This window comes from Ranitomeya imitator, chromosome 3, assembly GCF_032444005.1.
Source record: "Ranitomeya imitator isolate aRanImi1 chromosome 3, aRanImi1.pri, whole genome shotgun sequence".
NCBI lineage: Eukaryota > Metazoa > Chordata > Amphibia > Anura > Dendrobatidae > Ranitomeya > Ranitomeya imitator.
In genome coordinates, this window is record NC_091284.1 from 709,175,548 (window position 1) to 709,202,957 (window position 27,410).

General features: G+C 43.8%; 1 protein-coding gene across 1 annotated transcript in view; it reads left to right on the top strand.

Moving 5' to 3' along the window:
• The window catches only part of TMPRSS12 (transmembrane serine protease 12), a 79,673-nt gene that overhangs the window by 31,119 nt on the left and 21,144 nt on the right, over positions 1–27,410 (top strand). The window contains exons 5-6 of the mRNA XM_069759884.1: positions 24,139–24,236; positions 24,346–24,476. Of these exons, the coding sequence (XP_069615985.1) occupies positions 24,139–24,236; positions 24,346–24,476 (229 nt within the window). The remainder of the gene's footprint in view (positions 1–24,138; positions 24,237–24,345; positions 24,477–27,410) is intronic.

A 27,410-nucleotide genomic window follows, 5' to 3' on the forward strand; every position in this document is an offset into this window, starting at 1 on the left:
CTGTTAAGCCACATCAGGGGCTCTGCAAACGCAACGTGACGCCCACAGAGCATTCCATCAAAGTCTGCATTTCAAAACGTCACTACTTCACTTCCGAGCCCCGGCATGTGCCCAAACAGTGATTTACCCCCACATATGGGGTATCAGCGTACTCAGGAGAAACTGGACAACAACTGTTGGGGTCAAATTTCTCCTGTTTCCCTTGGGAAAATAAAAAATTGCAGGCTAAAAGATCATTTTTGAGAAAATAATTTTTTTTTTTTATTTTCATGGCTCTGCGTTATAAACTTCTGTGAAGCACTTGGGGGTTCAAAGTCCTCACCACACATCTAGATTAGTTCCTTTGGGGGTCTAGTTTCCAAAATGGTGTCATTTCTGGGGGATCTCCAATGTTTAGGCACACAGGGGCTCTCCAAACGTGACATGGTGTCCGCTAATGATTGGAGCTAATTTTCCATTTAAAAAGCCAAATGGCGTGCCATCCCTTCCGAGCCCTGCCGTGCACCCAAACAGTGGTTTACCCCCACATATGGGGTATCAGCGTACTCAGGACAAACTGGACAACAATATTTGGGGTCCAATTTCTCCTATTATCCTTGGCAAAATAGGAAATTCCAGGCTAAAAAATCATTTTTGAGGAAAGAAAAATTATTTTTTATTTTCATGGCTCTGCGTTATAAACTTCTGTGAAGCACCTGGGGGTTTAAAGTGCTCAATATGCATCTAGATAAGTTCCTTGGGGGGTCTAGTTTACAAAATGGGGTCACTTGTGGGGGAGCTCCAATGTTTAGGCACACAGGGGCTCTCCAAACGCGACATGGTGTCCGCTAACAATTGGAGCTAATTTTCCATTCAAAAAGTCAAATGGCGCGCCTTCCCTTCCGAGCCCTGCCGAGTGCCCAAACAGTGGTTTACCCCCACATATGAGGTATCGACGTACTCGGGAGAAATTGCCCAACAAATTTTATGATCCATTTTATCCTACTGCCCATGTGAAAATGAAAAAATTGAGGCGAAAAGAATTTTTTTGTGAAAAAAAAGTACTTTTTCATTTTTACAGATCAATTTGTGAAGCACCTGAGGGTTTAAAGTGCTCACTAGGCATCTAAATAAGTTCCTTGGGGGGTCTAGTTTCCAAAATGGGGGAGCGCCAATGTTTAGGCACACAGGAGCTATCCAAACGCGACATGGTGTCCGCTAACGATGGAAATAATTTTTCATTCAAAAAGTCAAATGGCGCTCCTTCCCTTCCGAGCCTTACCATGTGCCCAAACAGTGGTTTACCCCCACATGTGAGGTATTGGTGTACTCAGGAGAAATTGCCCAACACATTTTAGGATCCATTTTATCCTGTTGCCCATGTGAAAATGAAAAAATTGAGGCTAAAAGAATTTTTTTGTGAAAAAAAAGTACTTTTTCATTTTTACGGATCAATTTGTGAAGCACCTGGGGGTTCAAAGTGCTCACTATGCATCTAGATAAGTTCCTTGGGGCGTCTAGTTTCCAAAATGGGGTCACTTGTGGGGGAGCTCCAATTTTTAGGCACACGGGGGCTCTCCAAACGTGACATGGTGTCCGCTAAAGAGTGGAGCCAATTTTTGATTCAAAAAGTCAAATGGCGCTCCTTCCCTTCCAAGCCCTGCCGTGCGCCCAAACAGTGGTTTACCCCCACATATGAGGTATCAGCGTACTCAGGACAAATTGGACAACAACTTTCGTGGTTCAGTTTCTCCTTTTACCATTGGGAAAATAAAAAAATTGTTGCTAAAAGATAATTTTTGTGACTAAAAAGTTAAATGTTCATTTTTTCCTTCCATGTTGCTTCTGCTGCTGTGAAGCACCTGAAGGGTTAATAAACTTTTTGAATGTGGTTTTGAGTACCTTGAGGGGTGCAGTTTTTAGAATGGTGTCACTTTTGGGTATTTTCAGCCATATAGACCCCTCAAACTGACTTCAAATGTGAGGTGGTCCCTAAAAAAAATGGTTTTGTAAATTTCGTTGTAAAAATGACAAATCGCTGGTCAAATTTTAACCCTTATAACTTCTTAACAAAAAAAAAATTTTGTTTCCAAAATTGTGCTGATGTAAAGTGAACATGTGGGAAATGTTATTTATTAACTATTTTGTGTCACATATCTCTCTGGTTTAACAGAATAAAAATTCAAAATGTGAAAATTGCGAAATTTTCAAAATTTTCGCCAAATTTCCGTTTTTATCACACATAAACGCAGAATTTATTGACCTAAATTTACCACTAACATGAAGCCCAATATGTCACGAAAAAACAATCTCAGAACCGCTAGGATCCGTTGAAGCGTTCCTGAGTTATTACCTCATAAAGGGACACTGGTCAGAATTGCAAAAAACGTCAAGGTCTTTAAGGTCAAAATAGGCTGGGTCATGAAGGGGTTAAACACAGGATAATAAATTAAAGTCCAAATTCAAACCCTTAGGTTGCAAAGACTCCAATGTGTAGATCCATCTCATCTCTTTTGTCTTGAGTATCTGCACCCTATTCCCTCCTCTTCTCAATGTGGGGACACTATCAATAACCCTGAATCGAAGCTGATTCACAGAATGCCTCATCTCTAAAAAATGTTTTGGAACCGGTAGATCCGTCAAGCCTGTCCTTATAGTGCTTTTATGTTTACTAATGCGGATCTTTACTGCTGTGGTAGTCTCACCCACATAAGTCAAGCCACATGGGCACATAATCATATATACCATGTAGCTTGACAAACAGGTGTATCTCTCTTTCAAGAAAATGTTCTTGCCAGTATGGGGGTGATAAAAAAATTCACCCTTCAGCATATTGTTACAACAGGCACAGCCCAGGCACGGAAAATTACCATGCCTGGCTGTGCCCAACAACCGCTGAGTAGGGGTCCTCTCAGTACCGATATCAAACCTCAATAGTCTGTCGCTCAAATTCCGACCCCTCCTAAACGACATCATCGGGAACGACCTAAAACCTACAACGGACGGAAGTCCCCGTTGAAGAAAGACCCAATGTCTCTTTAAAACCCGGCCAATTTGATTACTGGCAGAGTTATAGGTAGACACAAAGGGGATACGTTCACACGGCTGTCTACTTGGTGGCATATTACGAATGCTCTCACGTGATAAATTACGAGCCCTAGTTTTAAATTCATTCACCTCCACCTTGGGATAGCCCCTGCTCTGTGATAGTCTCAGGGTTCTGTTTGAAGCACAGAGAGCATCATGAAGACCAAGGAACACAACAGGCAGGTCCGTGATACTGTTGTGGAGAAGTTTAAAGCCGGAATTTGGATACAAAATGATCTCCAAAACTTAAGGAGCACTGTGCAAGCGATCATATTGAAATGGAAGGAGTATCATACCACTGCAAATCTACCAAGACCCGGCCGTCCCTCTCAACTTTCATCTTAAACAAGGAGAAGACTGATCAGAGATGCTCTGGATGAACTGCTGAGGTCGGACAGTCTGTCCATAGGACAACAATCAGTCGTACACTGCACAAATCTGGCCTTTATGAAAGAGTGGCAAGAAGAAAGCCATTTGCCAAAGATATCCATAAAAAGTGTCGTTTAAGCCCTTAACCCCAAGGATGGTTTGCATGGTAATGACCAGGCCAATTTTTACAATTCTGACCACTGTCCCTTTATGAGGTTATAACTCTGGACCGCTTGCATGGATCCCCTTCATTCTGACACTGTTTTCTTGTGACATATTGTACTTCATGTTAGTGGTAAAATTTCCTTGACATTACTTGCGTTTATTTGTGAAAAAAACAAATTTGGCAAAAATGTTGCAATTTTCCAACTTTGAATTTTCATTCCCTTAAATCACAGAGATATGTCACACAAAATACTTAATAAGTAACATTTCCCACATGTCTACTTTACATCAACACAATTTTGGAACCAAATTTTTTTTTTGTTAGGGAGTTATAAGGGTTAAAAGTTGACCAGCAATTTCTCATTTTTACAACACCTTTTTTTTTTAGGGACCACATCACATTTGAAGTCACTTTGAGGGGTCTATATGATAGAAAACACCCAAGTGTGACACTGTTCTAAAAACTACACCCCTCAAGGTGCTCAAAACCACAATCAAGAAGTTTGTTAACCCTTCACGTGTTTCACAGGAATTTTTGGAATGTTTAAAAAAAAAAAGAACATATAACTTTTTTCACAAAAAATTTACTTCAGATCCAATTTGTTTTATTTTACCAACGGTAACAGGAGAAAATCGACCCAAAAGTTGTACAATTTGTCCTGAGTATTCAGATACCCTATATGTGGAGGGAGACCACTGTTTGGGCGCATGGCAGAGCTCGGAAATGAAGGAGCGCTGTTTGACTTTTCATTGCAAAATTGACTGGAATTGAGATAGGATGCCATGTCGTGTTTGGAGAGCCCCTGAGGTGCCTAAACACTGGAAACCCCCTAACAGTGACACCATTTTGGAAAGTAGACCCCCTAAGGAACTTATCTAATGTTGCGAGAATTTTGACTACAGTTTCACTACAGTTTATAACACAGAGTCATGAAATTAAAAAAATCTTTTTTTTTTCTCCCACAAAACTGATATTTTAGCCCCCAGTTTTGTATTTTCCCAAGGTAACAGGAGAAATTGGACCCCAAAAGTTGTTATCCAATTTGTCCTGAGTACACTGATACCCAATATGTGGGGAAGAACCACCGTTTGGGCGCGTGGCAGAGCTCGGAAGGGAAGGAGCGCCGTTTGGAATGCAGACTTACGGTAGATGGAATGGTCTGTTGGCATCACATTGCATTTGCAGAGCCCCTGATGTATCTAAACAGTAGAAACCCCCACAAGTGACCCCATATTGGAAACTAGACCCCCCAAGGAACTTATCTAGATATGTTGCGAGAACTTTGAACCCTCAAGTGTTTCAGCAGAGCCGTGAAAATAAAAAATATTTTTTTCCCACAAAAATGATTTTTAGCCCCCAAATTTTTATTTTCCCAAGGATAACAAGAGAAATTGGACCCCAAAAGTTTTCCAATTTGTCCTGAGTATTCTGATACCCCATATCAGGGCCGGACTGGCCATCTGACAATTCTGGCAAATGCCAGAAGGGCCTGTCTGGTTGTGGGCCACCTTGTCTGCTACGTTGTTAACAGAATCAGTGTTCTCCAGCCACCCATACTGTTAAGAGTTGTGATGGAGCACAAAGTCACTTACCCTAGCAGCCATGGGTGTATTGGTCTTGTAGAAAATCTTCCTTTCCTCCATCCAGGGTAATATTAGTCCATACCTGCCCCATACGTTGGGGTAAACCCCTGTTTGGGCATACAGGAGAGCTTGGAAGGGAAGGAGCACTGTTTTAATTTTTCAACGCAGAATTAGCTGTAATTGAGATCGGATGCCAGGTGGCGTTTGGAGACCTCTGATGTGCCTAAACAATTGAAAGTCCCCAATTCTAACTCCAACCCTATCCCGAACACACCCATAATCCCAACCATAACCCTAACCACACCCCTAACCCGAACATGCCCCTAACCCTAATCCCAATCCTAACCATACCCCTAACCCCAAACAGGCAGTGCAGGAGGCTTGCCGTCGCCTGCTCTTAGCAGGCGCTCGCAAGCCACCTCCCTGAAGGACCCCCGTGGCCATCTTGGATTCGGGGCCTGCAGGGAGGAGAATAGAGGAGACCCTCAGATCAACGCGATAAAATGCGTTGTTCCGAGGATCTCAGGGAAGCACACAGGGAGCCCCCTCCCTGCGCGATGCTTCCCTATGCCACCGGAATGCTGCGATCATGTTTACATAGTGCAGATGTCAGCTGTGATAATCAGCTGACACCCGACCGCGATGGGCTGCGCTCCCTGATCACCTATGACATAATTCCCATGGACGGGATAGTAAGTCCCAGGTCACATGGACGGGATAGTACGTCCAATGGCAGAAAGGGGTTAAAGTTTGCAACAAGCACCTGGGAGACAAACTAAACGTGGAAGAAGGTGCTCTGGTCAGATTAAACCAAAATCAAACTTTTTGGCAACAATACCAAATGATATGTGTGGCGTAAAGGCAACACAGCTCATCACCCTGAACACACCATCCCCACTGTCAAACGTGGTGGCATCATCATGGTTTGGGCCTGCTTTTCTTCAGCAGGGACAGGTAAGATGGTTAAAATTGATGGGAAGATGTATGGAGCCAAATACAGGACCATTCTTGAAAAAGATCTGAGACTGGGACGGAAATTTGTCTTCCAACAAGACAATGATCCCAAACATAAAGCAAAATCTACAATGGAATGGTTCACAAATAATTGTATCCAGGTGTTAGAATGGCCACGTCAAAGTCCGGACCTCAATCCAATCGAGAATCTATGGAAGAGCTGAAAACTGCTGTTCACAAACGATCTCCATCAAACCTCACTGAGCTTGAACTGTTTGCCAAGGAACAATGGGCAAGAATTTCAGTCTCTCGATGTACAAAATTGATAGATACATACCCCAAGCGACTTGCAGCTGTAAGCGCAGCAAAAGGTGGTGCAACAAAGTATTAAGTTAAAGGGGCCAAATAATATTGCACACCCCACTTTTCAGATTTTGATTTTCCGAAAAAATTTAAAATAACCAATAACTTTCGTTCAACTTCACAATCGTGTTCCACTTGTTGATTCTTCACCAAAATTTACATTTGGTATCTTTAGGTTTGAAGCATAATATGTGGGAAAAGGTTGAAAAGTTCCAGGGAGCCGAATAATTTCGCAAGGCACTGTACTATACTTATACATTAACTAAAGGTACCTTCACACTGAACAACATTACAACGATAGCGATCCGTGACGTTGCAGCGTCCTGGATAGCGATATCGTTGTGTTTGACACGCAGCAACGATCTGGATCCTGCTGTGACATCGCTGGTCGGAGCTGGATCACCTGCTGACATCGCTGGATCGGCGTGTGTTCACTGGTAACCAAGGTAAATATCGGGTTACTAAGCGTAGGGCCTCGCTTAGTAACCCGATGTTTACCCTGGTTACCATTGTAAATGTAAAAAAAAAACACTACATACTTACATGAGTGTAAGTATGTAGTGTTTTTTTTTTTTACATTGTAAATGTAAAAAAAAAACACTACATACTTACATGAATGTAAGTATGTAGTGTTTTTTTTTTTTTTACATTTACAATGGTAACCAGGGTAAACATTCGGTTACTAAGTGCGGCCCTGCGCTTAGTAACCCGATGTTTACCCTGGTTACCCAGGGACTTCGGCATCGTTGGTCGCTGGAGAGCTGTCTGTGTGACAGCTCTCCAGCGACCACACAAGGACTTTCCAACGATCACGGCCAGGTCGTATCGCTGGTCGTGATCGTTGCAAAGTTGCTGAGTGTGACGGTACCTTAAGAGGTTCCTTTCGCACCTCATAGTGATGGGTCTTTACATTAATCCCTTCCTGACCTCCGCCGTACTATTACGGCGGATGTCGGATCCCCTGCTTTGATGCGGGCTCCGGCGGTCAGCCCGCATCAAATCCAGAACGTCAGCTGTTTTGAACAGCTGACATGTGCCCGCAATAGCAGCGGGTGGAATCGCGATTCACCCGCTGCTATTAACTAGTTAAATGCCACTGTCAAATGTTGACAGCGACATTTAATTACCGCTTCCGGCCATTGGGCCGGAAATGAATGCATCGCCAACCCCCGTCACATGATCGGGGTCAGCAATGCGCCGGCATGACAACCTGAGGTCGTCAACCTGAGGATGGTTGCTGATGGCGGATTGCTGTGAGTGCCACCCTGTGGTCGGCACTCATAACAATGCATTAAATCTACTATATAGGGGCGATCTGATGATCGCTCCTATGTAGCAGAGCCGATAAGGCTATTCCAGCTTTTAGACTCTCATGGAGGCTATTGAAGCATGGCAAATGTGAATAAAAATGTTTTAAAAAACATGAAAAAAATTAAAAAAATATAAAAATTTAAATCACCCCCATTCAAAACAAAACAATAAAAAAAAAAAAATCAAACTTACACATATTTTGGTATCGCCGCGTTCAGAATCGCCTCATGTATCAAAGAAAAGGATTAACCTGATCGCTAAACGGCGTAGCGAGAAAAAAATTTGAATTGCCAGACTTACCTTTTTTTGGTCGCCATGACATTGCATTAAATTGTAATAACGGGCGATCAAAAGAACGTATCTGCACCAAAATAGTATCATAAAAAATGTCAGCTCGGCACGCAAAAAATAAGCCCTCACCCGAACACAAAAAATGGAGATGCTGCGGGTATCGGAAAATTGCACAATTTTTTAAATTTTTTTAGCAAAGTTTGGAATTTTTTTACCACTTAGATAAAATGTAACCTAGACATTTAGTGAACCTAGCAAAAAACAAGTGTGGAATTGCACTTTTTTTTTGCAATTTCACCGCACTTGGAATTTTTTCCCATTTTCTAGTACACGACATGTTAAAACCAATGATGTCGTTCAAAAGTGCAACTTGTCCCGCAAAAAACAAGCCCTCACATGGCCATATTGACGGAAAAATAGAAAAGTTTTGGCTCTGGGAAGGAGGGGAGCGAAAAACGAGAACGCAAAAGTGGAAAAGGGCAATGTCTTGAAGGGTTTAATCACACTCACTGCTCTCCTGCTACGAGTCAATGGCGGATTTAGTTTTTTTGCTTTCTGACCACCTTAGTTATGTTCTGACTGTTAAAAGGAACCTGTCAGCAGGATTGTGCACAGTAACCAACAGACAGTGTCAGGTCGGCGCCGTTATACTGATTATAATAATACTTGGTTGATGAAATCCGTCTTGTGGTTCTTGTTTAATCTTTATTTTCAGTTTTGAGTTAATGATATGCTTGTGCTCCAGGGCAACCTGTGGGGGTCTTCATGTGGTACTCAGATTGGGTATTCATGCTGATGGCTTATGGCCGGTCACTAATCCCTCAGTGTCCTGCCCCAAATCTTACATACTGAATATAATGTGGTTAGTGGCCACTAACCACCCTTAGAAGGGTTAGAAAAGCACTCTAATTGCGCACGGCGCCGCACTGGCGGTCGCTGCTGGTTAGGCGCAGTAAGGATCGGGCTCTTGTGTTAAGGATAGCACTGTCAGGCGCTAGGTAACTCCAACATTTGCAAACATTCAACAACTCTAGGAATGGGAATGATTAAGGAGCAATCGCCAGAACAGGCATACAACCACACACACACGATTACAGGTTTATACTAACACATAGCCGAGCGGCCATGCGATCCTTTTATAGATGTAGCTTTCCGGGACCTTCCTAGTGGTGCAATCAGAGCCGCTATAGGACCTGAGCATGTGACCTCCGACCTCCAATGACAGGTCGTCCCACAGGCATGCTCAGTAGAGGAAAAGCAGGACTTAGTCCCTGGAACGTCTGCTCGCCACTGGTTACAAAGGCTGAACCTGGGGCAGCAGCCATAACCAACTGCACAGTATCAGCTTGAGCCAGACGCTGGGACCGACGTCTCTGCTGAGCAGACTCTACTGTGGCTGGGGAAGAATGGGAGACCGCAGAGGACACAGTTTGAGATTCCCCCATGTGTGGTGGTGGGAACTCGACAGCTCACACTACGTCCTTCTAAAGAACCTAATAACCGTAAGATACAATATTGTTACGCTCCAGGAAGACATCCAGGCCTCTCTTGAACCCCTCGACTGAGTTTGCAATCACCACCTCCCCAGGCAAGGAATTCCCGTGATTACAGGGCCCGTAATGAAGTTCAGTGTCGGCAGGGGCCGGATAACTGTCCTTGGCGGGCCGCATGTGGCCCGTGGGCCGTAGTTTGAGGACCCCTGATTTATAACCACCTTCTGCTTTTTATCTCAAAGCCAGTTACTTACCCATTTACACACATTTTCCCCCAGACCCAGCATTCTCATTTTGTGTACCAACCTCTTGTGTGGCACGGTATCAAACACTTTGGTAAAATACACTCTGAAAGTTCTGCTGGTTCTTTAACGGCATACATTGAATGACCACTGGAACTGGCACAGCTGCAATTCTCTTAAAAGGGTTTTACGAACTCGGAAAACCCCTGTTCCACGGCTGGTTTGTTTAAAAAAAAGATATGCACTTTGCTGCCCCTCCACGGGTCCAGAGGTGAGTCTCCTTCATTGCTCCCAGTGTCTGTAAGGGGGATCACACAAGAGCGAGATACGGCCGAGTCCTCCGGTACTCCGGAGCGGAGCGTGCGGCCGCATAGCAATACATGGAGCTGCACGCTCCGCTCCGGAGTCCCGATGCCAGAGCTTGCTTTTAACCTGCGAGACTCGGCCGTATCTCGCTGTAGTGTGACTCCGGCCTTATTGTCTGCAGGGCTGATGTCACATTGTCAGTGCTGCCACTAATCACTGAGATCACTAATCACTGCTGCCACTAATCACTAAGTTAGTGGCTCTTCATGAGTTATCGGCACCTCAACTCATGAAGTTGCTGACCTCACTGATTGCAGTGATGTCAATGTGATGTCAGCAATTCAGAAAATAACAAACATCCAAAGCAGCGTCAGAGACCCAGCGCCAAACATGGGGAATGTGACTAAGGCATAACTTGTTAAATAATCTGCTGTCAGGGCACAGGGGTTTCTGAAACTGGAAAACCATTTTAACATTCAAGCCACACCACTCTTTTTACCAGTATTTCACAGTTCCAGTCCACATAAGATGCTATTTAGCTTGTATTATCACCTTGTACTTATGATGCTTTTTGTGCCAGTCCAAAGCTAATTTCAGATCACAGCTTAATCCATCCATTCATTAGGCTGGTTTCACACTTGCGTTTTTGAACGCATGCGTATTTAAAAAAAAACGCATGGTACAAAAACGCATGTAAACGCTGCGTTTTTTTGACGCACGCGTTTAACGCGTGCGTCAAAAAAACGCAGCGTTTACATGCGTTTGCGTTTTTTTGGGGATTTAAAAAAAAAATAAAAAAATAAAAAAAAAGGTTACCAGACACAACCAATGGGAATAGAGAGGGCGTACATGATTGGCAATCAATATATAGACCCTAGGGGAACAGAAATTTTCAGAGCTTGCTACTGTTTCCGGTGTCATGATGGATCTTTCAATGGCGAACTTTTATTTCAAACTGGAGTTCAGCTTCAAGATTTTCCTTGCCTGTGTTTTTGCTTGGGAGCAAGACCGAAACCGCCAAAGATGGAGAAGGAGACAGCGTCGGCGTTTTTGGAGGCACCCCATCATTGAAGTGCGTGAGACCCGTGGAGCATATCACACGCTCTATGCGGAGCTGAATGCCAACCCGGAGAAATTCCAGGATTACACCAGAATGTCTCAGGATTCTTTCCGGGATTTACTGTCTCGTGTAGAAGGTTCCATACGGCGACAGGACACACGGCTCCGTAGAGCAATTCCACCCGAGGAACGTCTGTTAGTGACATTACGGTACGTTCCAAAACTAAACCAATGACAGTCCAAATTTTTGGTTTTGACATGTATTTTGGGTTGTTTTTTTTACCTTTTTCTTATTTAAAAACACCATTAAGAGCAGATTTTAATTTTTTTTTTGTTTCCTTTTCTTCTAGATTTCTGGCCACAGGAGAGAGTTTATCTTCCCTGCACTTCCAATACCGCCTTGGAATCTCAACCCTGTCCGGAATTGTTGTGGACACCTGTCGTGCGTTATGGAATGTACTCCGTGAGGAGTTTATACCCATACCCACCGTGGACATGTGGCGGAAAATATCAAAAACATTTTTGAACGTGTGTGATTTTCCAAACTGTTTAGGGGCGGTGGACGGGAAGCACATCCGCATTGTTAAACCTGCCAGAACCGGATCTGAGTTTTTTAATTATAAAAAATATTTTTCGGTAGTGCTCATGGCAATAGCGGATGCGGAGTGTCGCTTCATCGCCATGGACATTGGAGCTTTTGGCCGTGGCAATGATTCCCAGACATTCAAGAGCTCGGATATGGGCCGTCGGGTATATGGCAACAATTTTAATTTTCCCCCTCCACAGCCTCTCCCCAACACTCAAGGCCCACCGCTGCCATTTGTTATGGTTGGGGATGAGGCCTTCCAGATGTGTGAAAATCTCCTGAAGCCCTATTCTAGTAGGGACTTGGACCACACACGCAGAATATACAACTACAGACTGACCAGGGCCAGAAGAACCGTAGAGTGCAGCTTTGGCATTCTGGTTGCTAAATGGCGCATTCTTGCAACAGCCATCAATCTAAAAGTGGAAACTGTGGACGAGGTGGTCAAAGCCTGTGTGGTTCTACACAATTATATAATGGCTAAGGAGCGACCCCACATTGAACTTGATGAACCAGTTTCACACCCATTGCCAGATTTTCAGCATCACCCGATGCGGTCAACTGCAGCCGTTGGTCTTATGCGGGACCAATTTGCGGCCTATTTTGTGTCCGATATTGGACGGGTTTCATGGCAGGACAATGTTGTTTAAATGTCCTGTTGTATGTTAATGTTTACCAATTATTAAATACTGATACAAATTTTTCTAATTAATAAACTTTTTTGTGTTCACCAGGTCTCCTGTCTTTTTCCTCTCTAAAAAAAGTTTGAACAAAGATGGGCAGTAGATATGTATATCATAATTTGTAATCCAAAACCAGGAGTGGGTGATAGTTGATGAGGTAATAATTAGATTTTTTTAATCATAATTGACCTCTGTTGCACTCCCTATTTTGGTTTACAAAGAATGATATAAACACGCATACTTATAATAATGTAACCAGATTTAAATTTATTTATTGGTAATCTTCTTGACGTCATTGCGTCAAGACTGGCACGCTCTCTATACCCGTCAAGTCAAGTGTAAGAAATAATGAATTCATGATGAACATATACATGATCATGAATTCAAAATTTCTTACACCTGCCCAGGTGAGGATAGATAGTTTGCGTGTGCCAACCATTGTCCCATCAGTTTGACAAAAATTGTCACATAATGTGCTATATAGAATATGGTGAATATACAAGTCAGTAATCAACTAAACAGGTCAGGTGTCTATTTTGACATCTGACCGGTTCAGTTGAGTTCTGAACTTGATTGCCACCATTTTCTCTTTGGACAGTGACACTACACTAGTTAAAAATTAAAAATAAGAGTATGGAAATAACTGCTATTTTTTTGGCCAACTCATATCTGTATACTAAAGAAACACATATAGATGTCTGGTATTTTATACTACTGGAGATATGTGTAGGCCAAAAGAATAAGTGTGTGACGAACTTTATTGGTGTGTATTGAGAGCGGTGAAAGACACAATAAACCAAACATAATTGTTGCAAATAATCTTTTTTTTTTATTGAGGAAAAACAACAATTTATTTTTTGGTACCGCGCCGGGTTGAACCACGCCGGCTTGGGGTTGAGTGACGTAACTGGGGGGTATTCAGAACTGAAGCCTGGCTCACTGTGGAGGAGGCAGAGGTGGCAGGAGAATGGGCAAGAAAACTTGAAGGGTCTGGAAGTTCGGGGATGGGGCTTAAAACATGAGGGGCTTGAGACACACTGGAAGGTTGAGACACATCGGTAGGTGATGGGGGAGGAATAATCAAAGTTTTTTGTTTTTTATGAGTTTTGCCAGTTTTACGTTGGGTTTTCCGGGTTGGGGGAAGTCTTCTGGGGCTAGGTTGTAAAGTGTAGGCGGGAGACACGTCAGGACCCGGCTCCACAATTAAACAGTCAGTCTCCATTGTGGAGCGCTCGGCAATGTCTGAGTCCAATGGGGGAAAAGATAAAGTCCCGCCTGGGTCCTGGTGCCTCGTTGGGGGGGGAAACAAAAACCCTCCCAGGATCCTGGTGCCTCGTTGGGGGGGGAACATAACACCCTCCCAGGTTCCTGGTGCATCGTTGGGGGGGGGAACATAAAGCCATGGATGGGTCCTGCTGCATCGGGGTGGGCTGCATCGGGGTGGGTCCTGTCCGGAAAGGTATGGCTTGGTCGTGCTGCATCATGGGGGGCCCGGTGCGATACGCCATGGATGGGTCCTGCTGCATCGGGGTGGGTCCTGCCCGGAAAGCAACGCCTCGGTCCTGCTGCATCGGGGTGGGTCCGGTCCGATATGCCAGGCCTCGGTCCTGCTGCATCGGGAGTGGGCCGGTCCGATATTGCATGGATGGGTCCTGCTGCATCGGGAGGGTGCCGGGCCGATAAGCCACGCCAGGGTCCTGCGTCATCGTGGTGTGAGCGGAGGAGGTCCAAGCCGGAGCAGCGGTCGTCACGGTGGTGGCGGTGGGATGTCCAACAGCACTCGTCATCGTGTTGGCGCTGTAGTGGAGTACACCTGTAGAGGGAATAGAGGTGGCCGTGCAGTGGTATGCAGCAGAGGTAGGAATAGTGTTTACTTGTGACAGTGACGGCACAGTTGGATATGCCGCCACATTACAACTCTGACTGCTGCATAGCCTGCACAAAAGCAACATTGCAGGCCTGCATCACACTCAGCTGGAGATCAGGGCTAAGGTGTTCCGACATGCCCTGTTCGATTTGATTAAAAAAATGATGAGCTGGCTTCTGGAGGTCGGCTTTCACTTGATCAACGCTTTTGGCGACATCCTGGATGCGGCACTCTAACAGGTTATGGGACACATCCATTCTGTCACCTAAAGCCTTGATAGCTTTGTGTAAAACCGAGCTCAAGTGCAAAAACTCGGGCATGAGGGACCTATCCGAAGCCCTCTGTCGCTGCCGGGATGAGCCCGCAAAAATGGGTGCAGCGAAAGAGGACTGCGAAAGGGGAAGACCTGATGGGCCAGCCCCCTGGTCTCCAGTGAGTGTGGAAGACCCACCTGGTGCTGCGCTGCTGGATGGCTGGGACGGGTCCGTGGCTGCCGGCTGAAGGACCGCTCCAGAACCTGTGGCGACAGTCGTGCAGTGTGTGCTGTGAAAAAAGAAAACAGAAAATTAATACCAAACTATAACAAGACGGTACATCCTGTGGAATTAAAAATGACAGATTATGTCTATGCAATAAAACCAGAGGCATGTGAGAAATACTTACGTTCTCATGAGAAGGACCGGTCTCAGGAAGGCCAACACACGGTGGTATTTGTAGAGCCGGTGCCTTGCTCCGGAACCACTAGCTGCACTCTTCTCTGCACGCAGGTCCTTGTTGAAGCGGTCCTTCATGGAACGCCAACGTGTCCTTACTTTGTCCACTGTGAAATAACAATAAAATATAATGGTCAGAATAAGGACTTTTGGCCGTGCTCTCGTGACTGTGTGTGATGACAGAAACTACGAAAAGTTTCTTTCATCACACACAGTCAAGAGAGCATGGCCAAGGTCTGTTGCTTCACACTACCGTGCAATACTTACCAAATGCATTACGGACCCGTGGCGGGGAATTCTCCCAGCCATCCCACAACGCTTGGGCCACCTCACTCCACAAACGACGGAGAACACTATTGACGGCGTGCTGTTGATCCCGGCTGTCCCACAACGGGACTCGCTCCTGGACCAGACTGATCAGCAGGTCATTATCAATCCGGTCGTCGTCCCGTTGTGAAACCTAAAATTAAAAGAAAATCATTTAAATTTGCTCAACCACATTTGGAAAAATAAGACACGAAGATGAGAAAGGGCAGGAATATGAAAGACAACTTTCAGAAAAGGATGATACAAGAAAAATGTAAAGAAAAACAAGGGTACAGAAAAGGAAACAATATTACAATAAGGACAGTCTGCCTGGTATACATACCCGCTGCCGTCTTCCACCTGGACCTTGACTCCGCTGCTCAGTACCTCTCTGTCCCTCAGTTGAAGTGCTCTATAAAATTAAAAAAAAAAAATTGCCTCATGTGTCGATGTGACAGTCAATACTTACCAAGCTGACGGACAAAAAAATGACCTCGCTCACGTGATCCACTTCTGATTGCCGTGGCTGGAACTCCTCATCAGACGAAGAAACCGGAGAAGACATTCTGATGCGTGTTGAAAGAAAAAAATTGAAGAAATTAGGACATGTAGATCCAAAAAATTGAAAATGAATGCATTGGCTAGGATATACTTACATTGCTCTGTGTCTTGTCCAACAATGCGTCCGGGCAGGGTGCTGTCTTCTTTGGAGTCTGATGAGAAGTGACCAGAAACTTCCCCCAACCTTCCTTTTATAACCCTGCTGCTATGGGGGAGGCTTATCAGTGTCTAGACATCCTTATCTACAGTTAATTCAATGGTGCCAAAAAAAACGCATGCGTCAAAAAAAGCATGCAAACGCATGTCCAAAAAAACGCATGCGTCCCCATTGACTCCAAAGCATTTTTTGTCAAAAAAAAAAAAACGCATGTAAACGCATGCGTTTTTTTGGGGAAAAAAAACGGCCCTCAAAATACTACAAGTTGCATTTTAGAAAATGAACGCATGCAGTAAAAAAACGAATGCGTTCACAAACGCGTGCAAACGCGTACACCAAAAAACGCATGCGTTTTCAATGTTAAATATAGGGAAAAAAAACGCATGCGTTTTTTTGGTAAAAAACGCTGCAGACAAAAACGCAAGTGTGAAACCACCCTTAGAAATAATGCATTTGTATTATACGAATTGATACATTCCCTTCCTGCTACTTAATGAGGATGCCACTAGGGGGCAGCATGTTACCATCATTCTTGTAAACTGCTGAAATTATAGGCTGAGGGATCTGACCCCATCTATGGCACAAACTAAAAGTGTCATACATGGAGCTGTGATTGATTGATTTCTCTCAGTGAGAGAACTAAAATAATAATTTTGTAGTTATGATACCTTTTAGTGGCTAACAATAATACAATAAATGAAAAGAAGAAAAAAAGACAAACGGCACTGAGTAGCGTGCTTGACTCACTGGTATGGTCGAGTGGACTCTGAATCACAGGCATCAATGCAGGAATACGAGTCACGGTGTTGAAGGTGCATGCCATGAAATGCACATGAGGAAATCCAATAGAAGAGAGAAAAAAAAATGCAGCAACACTTCAAATTCCAGTGACGAAAAAACCTTAGTCCTTTATTTCAAACGAATTGCATGGACAAAGTAATGCAAGCAGGTACAGGGCAAATGATGCAAAGAACCGGACGACGGCCATTTCACGTTATGCACGCTTCTACGGGTCCAGATACTGAGAATGGAATGTCATTTCCTTTAAACCAACGAACATGTTGATATTTGCATATCATTAGACATCACCTGTAACAATATTTGCATGAAGTGAACGGTGAACAGTGTTTTAAAATAAAGAACAATTCGATTAAAACTATGCATACAAAATGACAAAACATTTAAAACAAATTGCGTTGACAGCAAAACTTAGACAACAATATTTAGACAGCAATAACCCAACAGATTCTATAAAAAAGCATGAGAAGTCCAACCTTTCATTTACTTCAAGCGGACCTTGCGCATTAGCGATAATGATCCATTTTGCCTCCTGTCTTAGGCCGGCGTCACACTTGCGAGTTTTACGGACGTAAGAGCGCAGAAACTACGTCCGTAAAACTCGCAAAAAATACGGCACAATTATTCTCTATGCCCCTGCTCCTATCTGCCGTATTAAACTGATCCGTATTATACGGCTTTCTACGGCCGTAGAAAATCGCAGCATGCTGCGTTTGTCACCGTATTGCGCAAATAAAACGTCAATGAAAGTCTATGGAAGCCCCAAAAATACAGATTCCACACGGACCAGCAGTGTGACTTGCGAGGAATACACAGCGCTGTTAGAGAGAAAAGCCGGTAATTCAATTACCGGCTTTTGCTTTCTCCTTCCTAAACCCGACATGATATGAGACATGGTTTACATACAGTAAACCATCTCTTATCACCATTTTTTTTGCATATTCCACACTACTAATGTCAGTAGTGTGTCTATGCAAAATTTGGCCGTTCTAGCTAGTAAAATAAGGGGTTAAATGGCGGAAAAAATTGGCGTGGGCTCCCGCACAATTTTCTCCGCCAGAGTAGTAAAGCCAGTGACTGAGGGCAGATATTAATAGCCTGGAGAGGGTCCATGGTTATTGGCCCCCCTCTGGCTAAAAACACCTGCCCCCAGCCACCCCAGAAAAGGCACATCTGGAAGATGCGCCTATTCTGGCACTTGGCCACTCTCTTCCCATTCCCGTGTAGCGGTGGGATATGGGGTAATGAAGGGTTAATGTCACCTTGCTATTGTAAGGTGATATTAAGCCAAATTAATAATGGAGAGGCGTCAAATATGACACCTATCCATTATTAATCTAATACTAGTAAAGGGTTAAAAAAAACACACATTATTAAAAATTAATTTATTGAAAAAATCACAAAGGCTGTTGTATTAATTTATTCTACTCTCAATCCACTCACTGAAGACCCTCGATCTGTAAATTAAAAAAAAAAAATAAACCAACAATATACATACCTTCCGAGGATCTGTAAGGTCCAACGATGTAGATCCATCTGAAGGGGTTAAAATATTTTGCAGACACGAGCTCCGCTAATGCAGGCTGCTCATTTCTGCAAAACCCCAGCGAATGAAGCTAAATATAGATCAATGAGCTATATTTAGCTTCATTTGCGGTGAGGCGCCCTCTGCTGGCTGTTCCTAGATCGTGGGAACTTTCCTTGAAAGCTCCCTGGCTCGAGTTCATATGAGGACAACCAGCAGAGGGCGCCTCACTGCAAATGAAGCTAAATATAGCTCATTGATCTATATTTAGCTTCATTCGCCGGAGTTTTGCAGAAATGAGCAGCCTGCATTAGCGGAGCTCGTGTCTGCAAAATATTTTAACCCCTTCAGATGGATCTACATCGTTGGACCTTACAGATCCTCGGAAGGTATGTATATTGTTGGTTTATTATTTTTTTTTAATTTACAGATCGAGGGTCTTTAGTGAGTGGATTGAGAGTAGAATAAATTAATACAACAGCCTTTGTGATATTTTCAATAAATTAATTTTTAATAATGTGTGTGTGGTTTTTTAACCCTTTACTAGTATTAGATTAATAATGGATAGGTGTCATATTTGACGCCTCTCCATTATTAATTTGGCTTAATGTCACCTTACAATAGCAAGGTGACATTAACCCTTCATTACCCCATATCCCACCGCTACACGGGAATGGGAAGAAAGTGGCCAAGTGCCAGAATAGGCGCATCTTCCAGATGTGCCTTTTCTGGGGTGGCTGGGGGCAGATGTTTTTAGCCAGGGGGGGGCAATAACCATGGACCCCCTCCAGGCTATTAATATCTGCCCTCAGTCACTGGCTTTACTACTCTGGCGGAGAAAATTGCACGGGAGCCCACGCCAATTTTTTCCGCCATTTAACCCTTTAATTTACTAGCTAGAACGGCCTAATTTTGCATAGACACACTACTGACATTAGTAGTGTGTAATATGCAAAAAAAATGGTGATATGAGATGGTTTACTGTATGTAAACCAGGTCTCATATCATGTCGGGTTTAGCAAGGAGAAAGCAAAAGCCGGTAATTGAATTACCGGCTTTCTGCTATCTCGCCCTGTATGAAGCAATAATATATATACATATATGTGTCTACTGACATATATATATATATATATATATATGAGACAGTATATATGTTTTTTTTTTTAACACATGGATCCCTTGTATAGCGGTATGTGGGTTTTGCAAGCCTGCGCTAAAAACACGCATTACGGCTGCCATACGGATTACATACGGAGGATGCCATGCGCAAAAAACGGTGACACACCCTGCCTATGGAGGAGCTACGGACCACTATTTTCGGGACTTTTCAGCGTATTACGGCCGTAATATACGGACCGTATTTTCATACGCTGTGTGTGACGCCGGCCTTAGAAGGATTTTATTATGATCCCCACCGCTAGGTGGTAATTTGACTACTTCCAAGCCTGCAAACCGCAGGCAGCGGGGGTTCGAATCATGTTTTTTTTGGATATGCTTAATGAATTTGGGTGAGCCTTTGCCTGTAGAAACTGAATGAAAATGTTCTCTAAATCTTACAAAAACAGAACGTATGGTTTTACCTGTGTAGCAAAATGAACATGGACAAAAAATAATGTACACAACATATTTAGTTCTACAGGTAATTAAGTCTCTTATTTTATGATGTATAGAGCCGATCTGCAAAGAGTTCCCCGTTAAATGATACTGACAAAAGTTACAAGCCCCACATTTATAATTCCCTTTCGGGGTATTAGTAGTCAACCAGTTGGTATTAGATTAAGAAACGCGATGTTTCACTAACATGTCCGATAAATTGTTTGTTCTTTTATTAGAAAAACGAGGAATAATTTCACCGCGTTTATTCAAAATACTGTCGGTGGCCAAAATATGCCAATGTTTTACGGATTGACGCATGGATAACAGAATCCAAAGAAGTGTGTTTAAAACAGAAATTTAAAATTTTTTTCTGTGTAGACAAATCTGAACGTGACGACAGCAAGCATGATTTTTTCTTCTTCAAAAGATCAGACTGGGTTTTCATTTTAAAACGCTGTTCAGACTCATGTAATAACTGTGGGGGATAACCCCTTTTCACAAAGCGCGTTATTAGATCATCCAGTTGCTGCTGAAAACAGGTGTCGTCATTATTAATTTTTCTTAATCGTAACATCTGGCTATAGGGCAAACTTTTTCGTGAAATAAGGATGAGCAGAATTAAAATGTAACACTGAATTGGAAGCAGTAGATTTTCTGTGTACCTTTGTTATGATAGTACCATCACAAATTGTAATATCGATGTCCAAAAAACTAAGTCTTTCATACCCATAACATGATGTAAACCGCATATTTTCATCATTGGTAAAATTTAAATATGCTACAAATTGTTCAAATTCCAATTGGTCACCATCACAAATAATAAAAATATCATCCACATAACTAATGTAATGTTTTATATGTTTCAAAAAAGGATTTTTTTTCACTTGTAATAAATTTCTCCTCAAATGCTGCCAAAAATTAGTTAGCAAAAACGCATGCTACTGGAGTACCCATAGCGGTTCCGACCACTTGTAGAAACCATTGGTCAAGGAATTTGAATGCGTTATGGGTCAAGACAAAATCAAGACCCTCCAATATGAAAGAAATAAACAAGGAAGATTTATTTGAGTTGTGTAAAATCCTCTCTACTGCAGCAATTCCCTGAATATGTGGGATTCTGGTGTACAGACTATCAATGTCAATGGATGTTAAAGGGACACTGTCACCTGAATTTGGAGGGAACAATCTTCAGCCATGGAGGCGGGGTTTTGGGGTTTTTGATTCACCCTTTCCTTACCCGCTGGCTGCATGCTGGCTGCAATATTGGATTGAAGTTCATTCTCTGTCCTCCGTAGTACATTGTCATGATCCCAATGGCAGGGGATCACAAAAGGACAAGCACAAAAAACAAAACAAGCTCTAGGGTGATGGAAACTGAGCTGACCGCGATCCTGAACCTCAATACACAACTAGCTGTAGCCGGGGAACGTGCCTACGATGATTCTAGACGTCTCGCACCAGCCGAAGAACTAACTTTCCCTATTAGAAGAAACACAGACCTCTCTTGCCTCCAGAGAAACACCCCACAGAAATAGCAGCTTCCCACATGTAATGACGGTGAAATGAGAGGAAAGCACATACGTAGTTATGAAAACAGATTCAGCAAAATGAGGCCCGCTAAAGCTAGATAGCAGAGGATACAAAAGTGAACTGCGCGGTCAGCGAAAAACCCTACAAAAAAACATCCTGAAATTACTTGAACTCATGTTCCAACTCATGGAACATGAGGAGTAATATCAGCCCACTAGAGCAACCAGCAAAAAGGAATCACATATCTGCAAGCTGGACTAAGACAAAAATTAAGCAAAACGTGGAACAGGAAAATCAAAAACTTAGCTTGTCCTGAAGAATACAGAAGCGGGAAGCAGAGGAAACAAGACACACTGAGGGAGCCCACCAGAGGGAGCCCAAAAACAGAATCCACAACAGTACATGCCTGCACAAGGCAATCTTGCCTTGCGCAGGCGTGTACTATGGATGACTGAGAATGAACTTCAATCCAATATTGCAGCCAGCATGCAGCCAGCGGGTAAGGAAAGGGTGAATCAAAAACCCCAAAACCCCGCCTCCATGGCTGAAGATTGTTCCCTCCAAATTCAGGTGACAGTGTCCCTTTAAAGCATAATTAGATTGACATTCAACTGATTGCAAAACTCTAAGGAAATCACCAGAATCATGCACAAAAGAAGGAATTTGCTGTAACAATGGTTTTAAACACCAATCCAAATATTGTGAAAGCGATTCTGTGATAAAAAATAGAATTCAAACCGGACACTATAGGGCGTCCGGGCGGTTGGGAAAGCGACTTATGTATTTTCGGTATTGTATACCAATATGGAATACAAGGAAATGCCGGTAACAATTTCTCACCCTCTTTCACGGTTAAAATCCCATTCTCAACATTTTTACGTAAAAATGTCCTTAAAATTTTTTTGTATTTAGGAGTGGGATTATTTTTTAACCGTACATAAGTTTCCGTTTGGTTAACTTGGCACATTGCTTCTTCTATATAATAGGCCTTATCAAGTATGACTATATTACCACCTTTATCCACATTATGGAACACCACGTCATTCCAGGTCTGCATCTCTCTTAAAGCATTATGCTGTTGATGTGTGAGATTTTTTGTAGGGTTACGATATATCAAAGCTTCTACATCTTTGACTACTAATTCATGAAACAAATCAGTAACATTGCCTGGTGTAGTGGGGGAACGAAATTTGATTTTACACCACCCTTAAAGGGGAGAGCTGAACTAACAGTATCCTGCAATTGTGTTGTATTACTATTTGGACAGGAAATATCCAGCAATGTTTGCACCTCATCAAGATGAGAAGGATTTTCAGGAGGGCAAGCCATGAAGGCTAGAGATGGAGAAACATTTTGTTGACTTCATGCAGAATATCTTCAACAGAGGTCACACAGAACCCGCACCCCCACTAAAAGAAGGTGAAGAATGCTGGTATCTCCCATCCTTTGGTGTCTGCCATCATCGCGAACCCGACCAAATTAGAGTGGTGTTTGACTCCAGTGCTCAGTATGAAGGCATCTCCCTAAATAGCCTGCTGCTCACTGGGCCTAATCTAAACAACAGCCTTATAGGAGTACTGATTCGCTTCAGGCAAGAACCTGTCACAGTAATGGCCGACATTCAACAAATGTTTCATTGTTTTATCGTGAGAGAGGACAGCAGAAACTACCTCAGATTCCTATGGCACAAAGACAACGACGTCCGCAACAAGGTTATAGACTACAGGATGAAGGTGCACGTCTTCGGGAACAGCCCCTCGCCTGCAGTGGCCTTCTATGGACTAAGACGGACAGCACAGAAAGGTGAGAGAAAGTATGGGTCTGATGCTCGTCTGTGGAAAGAAACTTCTACGTAGATGATGGGCTTAAGTCTCTTCCCACAAGTGAAGAGACAATCGATATGCTCTCTAGGACTCAGGAAATGCTGTCAACAGCAAACCTTAGACTCCACAAGAACATCTCCAACAGTAAAAAGGTGATGGAAGCATTTCCATCTGAGGATCACGCTGCTGGTATAAGGGATCTTGATCTGGGTTCTGACGTTCCTCCCATGCAACGTAGCCTTGGTCTGCTTTGCGATATTAAGCAGAACACATTCACTTTCCAGGTGTCAGCTTGTGATAAACCTTTCACTAAACGAGGAGTCCTATCTGTTGTGAACAGCATCTATGATCCTCTTGGGTTTATCGCATCCATTACCAAGGCAAGATACTGTTGAGACAGTTGACTGCCGAGAGTACGGATTGGGACACTCTGTTACCATCCCAGAAACAACAAAGGTGGGAGGCGTGGAAGAAGTCTCTGAAGGTCTTAGAGCATGTCCAAGTCCCACAATGTTATTCCTCAGGCACCCTTTCAGCCATCAGAAGAGAAGTCCACATTTTCTCCGACACTTGTACAGACGCTATAGCTGCCGTAGCCTACCTGAAGACATTGGAAGAAAATAAGGTGCATTGTGGATTCATCCTCAGTAACGCAAAACTAACCCCAAAACCTGCTCACTCTGTTCCAAGACTCGAACTTTGTGCCGCCATTCTAGCAGTGGAGTTAGCTGAAGCTATAAAGGATGAAATAAGACATTGCTATTGATTCATTTATCTTCTACACATACAGTAAAGTGGTATCAGTAACATCGGACCCTGATGCACCAATGATCCTTTCTCCTGTTACACTTCATACTCAGAAGGTTGGAGCTGCCGCAATCCCTCCAGGTAAGTTTGTGGACGGGGACATTTACAGATGTCAGTGGAAACAGGTACAACACTTGTCCAATGTCTTTTGGTACCGCTGGAAAACTGAATACCTGCTCTTGCTCCAAAGCCATCATAAATGGCAGACTGCAAAACCTAATCTCCAAGAGGGAGACCTCGTCCTCCTTAAAGATAAAGAAGCTCAGCGCAACGTCTGGCCAATGGGTCTTATCACCAAGCAATGACGGGAAGATCCGTAAGGTAGAAGGTTACGAAAGGCGGTTCAACTCGTATTTTCTTCCGTCCAATCACTGAGCTTGTTACTTTTACCAAAGGAGGAACTCACATGAAAGTCATTGTTTATGGACACAGCTCACGGTGGGGAGCCTACCGCCATATATTCCTCCAGCTGTGTTGGAACATTCGAACATTTGAACTTTCTTCAGCGGATTGTTGGGTTGGTGGAAGTGTTTGCATGTTGCGGCTTCCCCAATCTGAAGATGGGTTTACGTTTGCACTCGGACTATCCTGCTGTTGAGGACTCCATACCTCCAACTGAAGATTGGACCATGCCAATTGGACTACAACTGTTGTTGTTACTTGCATGCTTATTTTCCTTTTGCTTTTCATGGCTACAGTGACATCCCCAGAGGACATCATAAGAATTATGAAATCTAAAGATTTCAGATGGGGAGTGTTATGTCCCATGAATGAGACATTTTACATATATCTGCGACCATCGCCAATTGTAAGTAGGGTGAAGAGATTCAGCATCTCACAGCCATATTTGCAGCCACAAGCCCTGGGGACAGAATAATCCTGCCTGCCATAGATTTGGCATTTTCTGGATGTAAGACGCATGCAGACTGAATCGGACAGCATCTCCTTCATGTATTTCACCACCAGTCTGTATTGAGGGAGGTCGCCCAGTGGGTGCATAATTAAAGGGAGTCTGTCACCAGGTTTTTGCTAACCCTTCTGAGACAATCATGATGTAGAGAACGAGTCCCTGATTCTTAACTCACCAGCCCTCTTTTGCCCCGCCATCCCTTTAATTCCTCCCTGGACAGTTAGTATACGCACGCAGAATTCACTACGTAGCACGCAACAATTGATTACGTCCCGATCATGACCAGTTCCAGCATCAGGATATACTTTGTTGGCAGAGTTAGGGGGCTGCACTCCCATCCCGACAATGAAAGCAGATACAGTGTCAACTATGTAATAGGAGCAGTCTGTGTATTTTTTGTGATGTATACACACCAACTTCAGTGTCTCATATGTGATAGAGGCTGATGTAGGTATATATACATCACAAAGGAGACATTGAGGCTGGTGTACATACATCACAAAGGAGATGCTATTACTGGTGTATATATCACATAGGAGACACAGGGATTGGTATATATATATGTGTCTTTGTGATATATATACACCAGTCCAAGTGTATCCTATGTGATGTATATACACCATCCCCAGTGTCTTCTATGTGATATTTATACCCAAGTCCCAGTGTCTCCTTTGTGATGTATATACACCAGTCCCAGTGTCTCCTGTGTGATGGTCGGCAGGTAACGGATGTCATAAATTCCTAATACTGTACAGAATAACAGAAATCAGAATGCAGGTGTGCATATAGCCTAACTCGCCTGTAGTCACTGAGTTTGTGTTGCAATCTTCTGTACAGAATCTAATCTACATTGTTGCTTTGCAAGTAAAATCTTTAAGGGATTGTCCATTAATTAAAGACCCCCCTATTAAAATAAGAACTGTGTATACTCACCTCCCACCGCAGTGCTCTTCCATCAAGAGTTGCATTTGTGTTTTTCACAGATAGAACTTGCACTGATTATAGTCTATGGGCGTCTATGTAGTTTTGCAGAGTGGTTGGCCCATGGAGAGTTAAGGAGAAATTACCACTTTTTCTCAGAATCTTGGATCAAAATCACCAATGTAAGTGGGGCGCCCACTAGGGCTGTGGGGTACTCGGGCCGGGTCCGTCGGTTCTTAAAGGGATAGTCATGGCAGCACTGACCCGGTCCATGGCCCTGGGCGTACAATAAAAGTGAAATTAACGGGGAATAAAGTTTATGGGGAATTAGTTTGTGACATCACCCATGGTGTTCGGCAAAGGGAAAATGGCCGACGCTGCGGTGCAGTTGAGGCCATTGGTGACACAGCAGAGTTGGTACAGCTCTCCACGGGTTAAGCTAGGCCCTAGGGCGGTGAAAGTGTTAAATGTGATGGTGGTCGTAGTGCAGGGCAGGTGACGCAGCAATAATTCAGAGGACACAGCAGGGTGCAGTTTCCACTGTTTATTCACAGTTCTTCATGCAATCCCTGCTTGGTGCTGTGTACTCCAGGTTTGTGGTCCAGTCAGCTCTCAGGTAATTTGGGGTACACCGTGTCAGAACCCCTTCAGATGTTACTTCCCTCGCTGTCTCACTACGTTGGTCCCAGTGTCCCAAGCCAGCAGCCTCGGATCCTGTCAGGTGATGTCCTCTTGAACCTATATGGCTGCCTTTTCAGCGAATGTGCATGGTTGTGGCTGTGGCACCTACAGATACCACAGCCTCCGGCTGGCTAGCTGACCCTTGTTGTTCTCCACTAGTCTGGGGGCCGGTTCCCCCACTGCGACCTGGTCCCTCCACCCAACTACAGTCAGCGTGGATATGGGTCAGACGGGTGGATTCCTCCCTACCCGTGCCCCTAGGACCCCTTCTCTCTCTCTCTGGAGCTTCTCTCTGCCTTCCTTATTCTTTCTCTCTCTTTCTCTTCTTTCGTGCTAGGACGAGCTCCAGGGATTCAAGCTTGAGGAGGCTAATTTGCATATTCCAGGTGCCTTCTGGGAAAAGCGAAGAGTCTCCCTAAGCTAGAAGATCGTTGGGTACAGCCGGGACCAGCTGCTTGGAAAGCATCACCAAACCAGGGATTCAAGCTTGAGGAGGCTAATTTGCATATTCCAGGTGCCTTCTGGGAAAAGCGAAGAGTCTCCCTAAGCTAGAAGATCGTTGGGTACAGCCGGAACCAGCTGCTTGGAAAGCATCACCAAACCAGGGATTCAAGCTTGAGGAGGCTAATTTGCATATTCCAGGTGCCTTCTGGGAAAAGCGAAGAGTCTCCCTAAGCTAGAAGATCGTTGGGTACAGCCGGGACCAGCTGCTTGGAAAGCATCACCAAACCAGGGATTCAAGC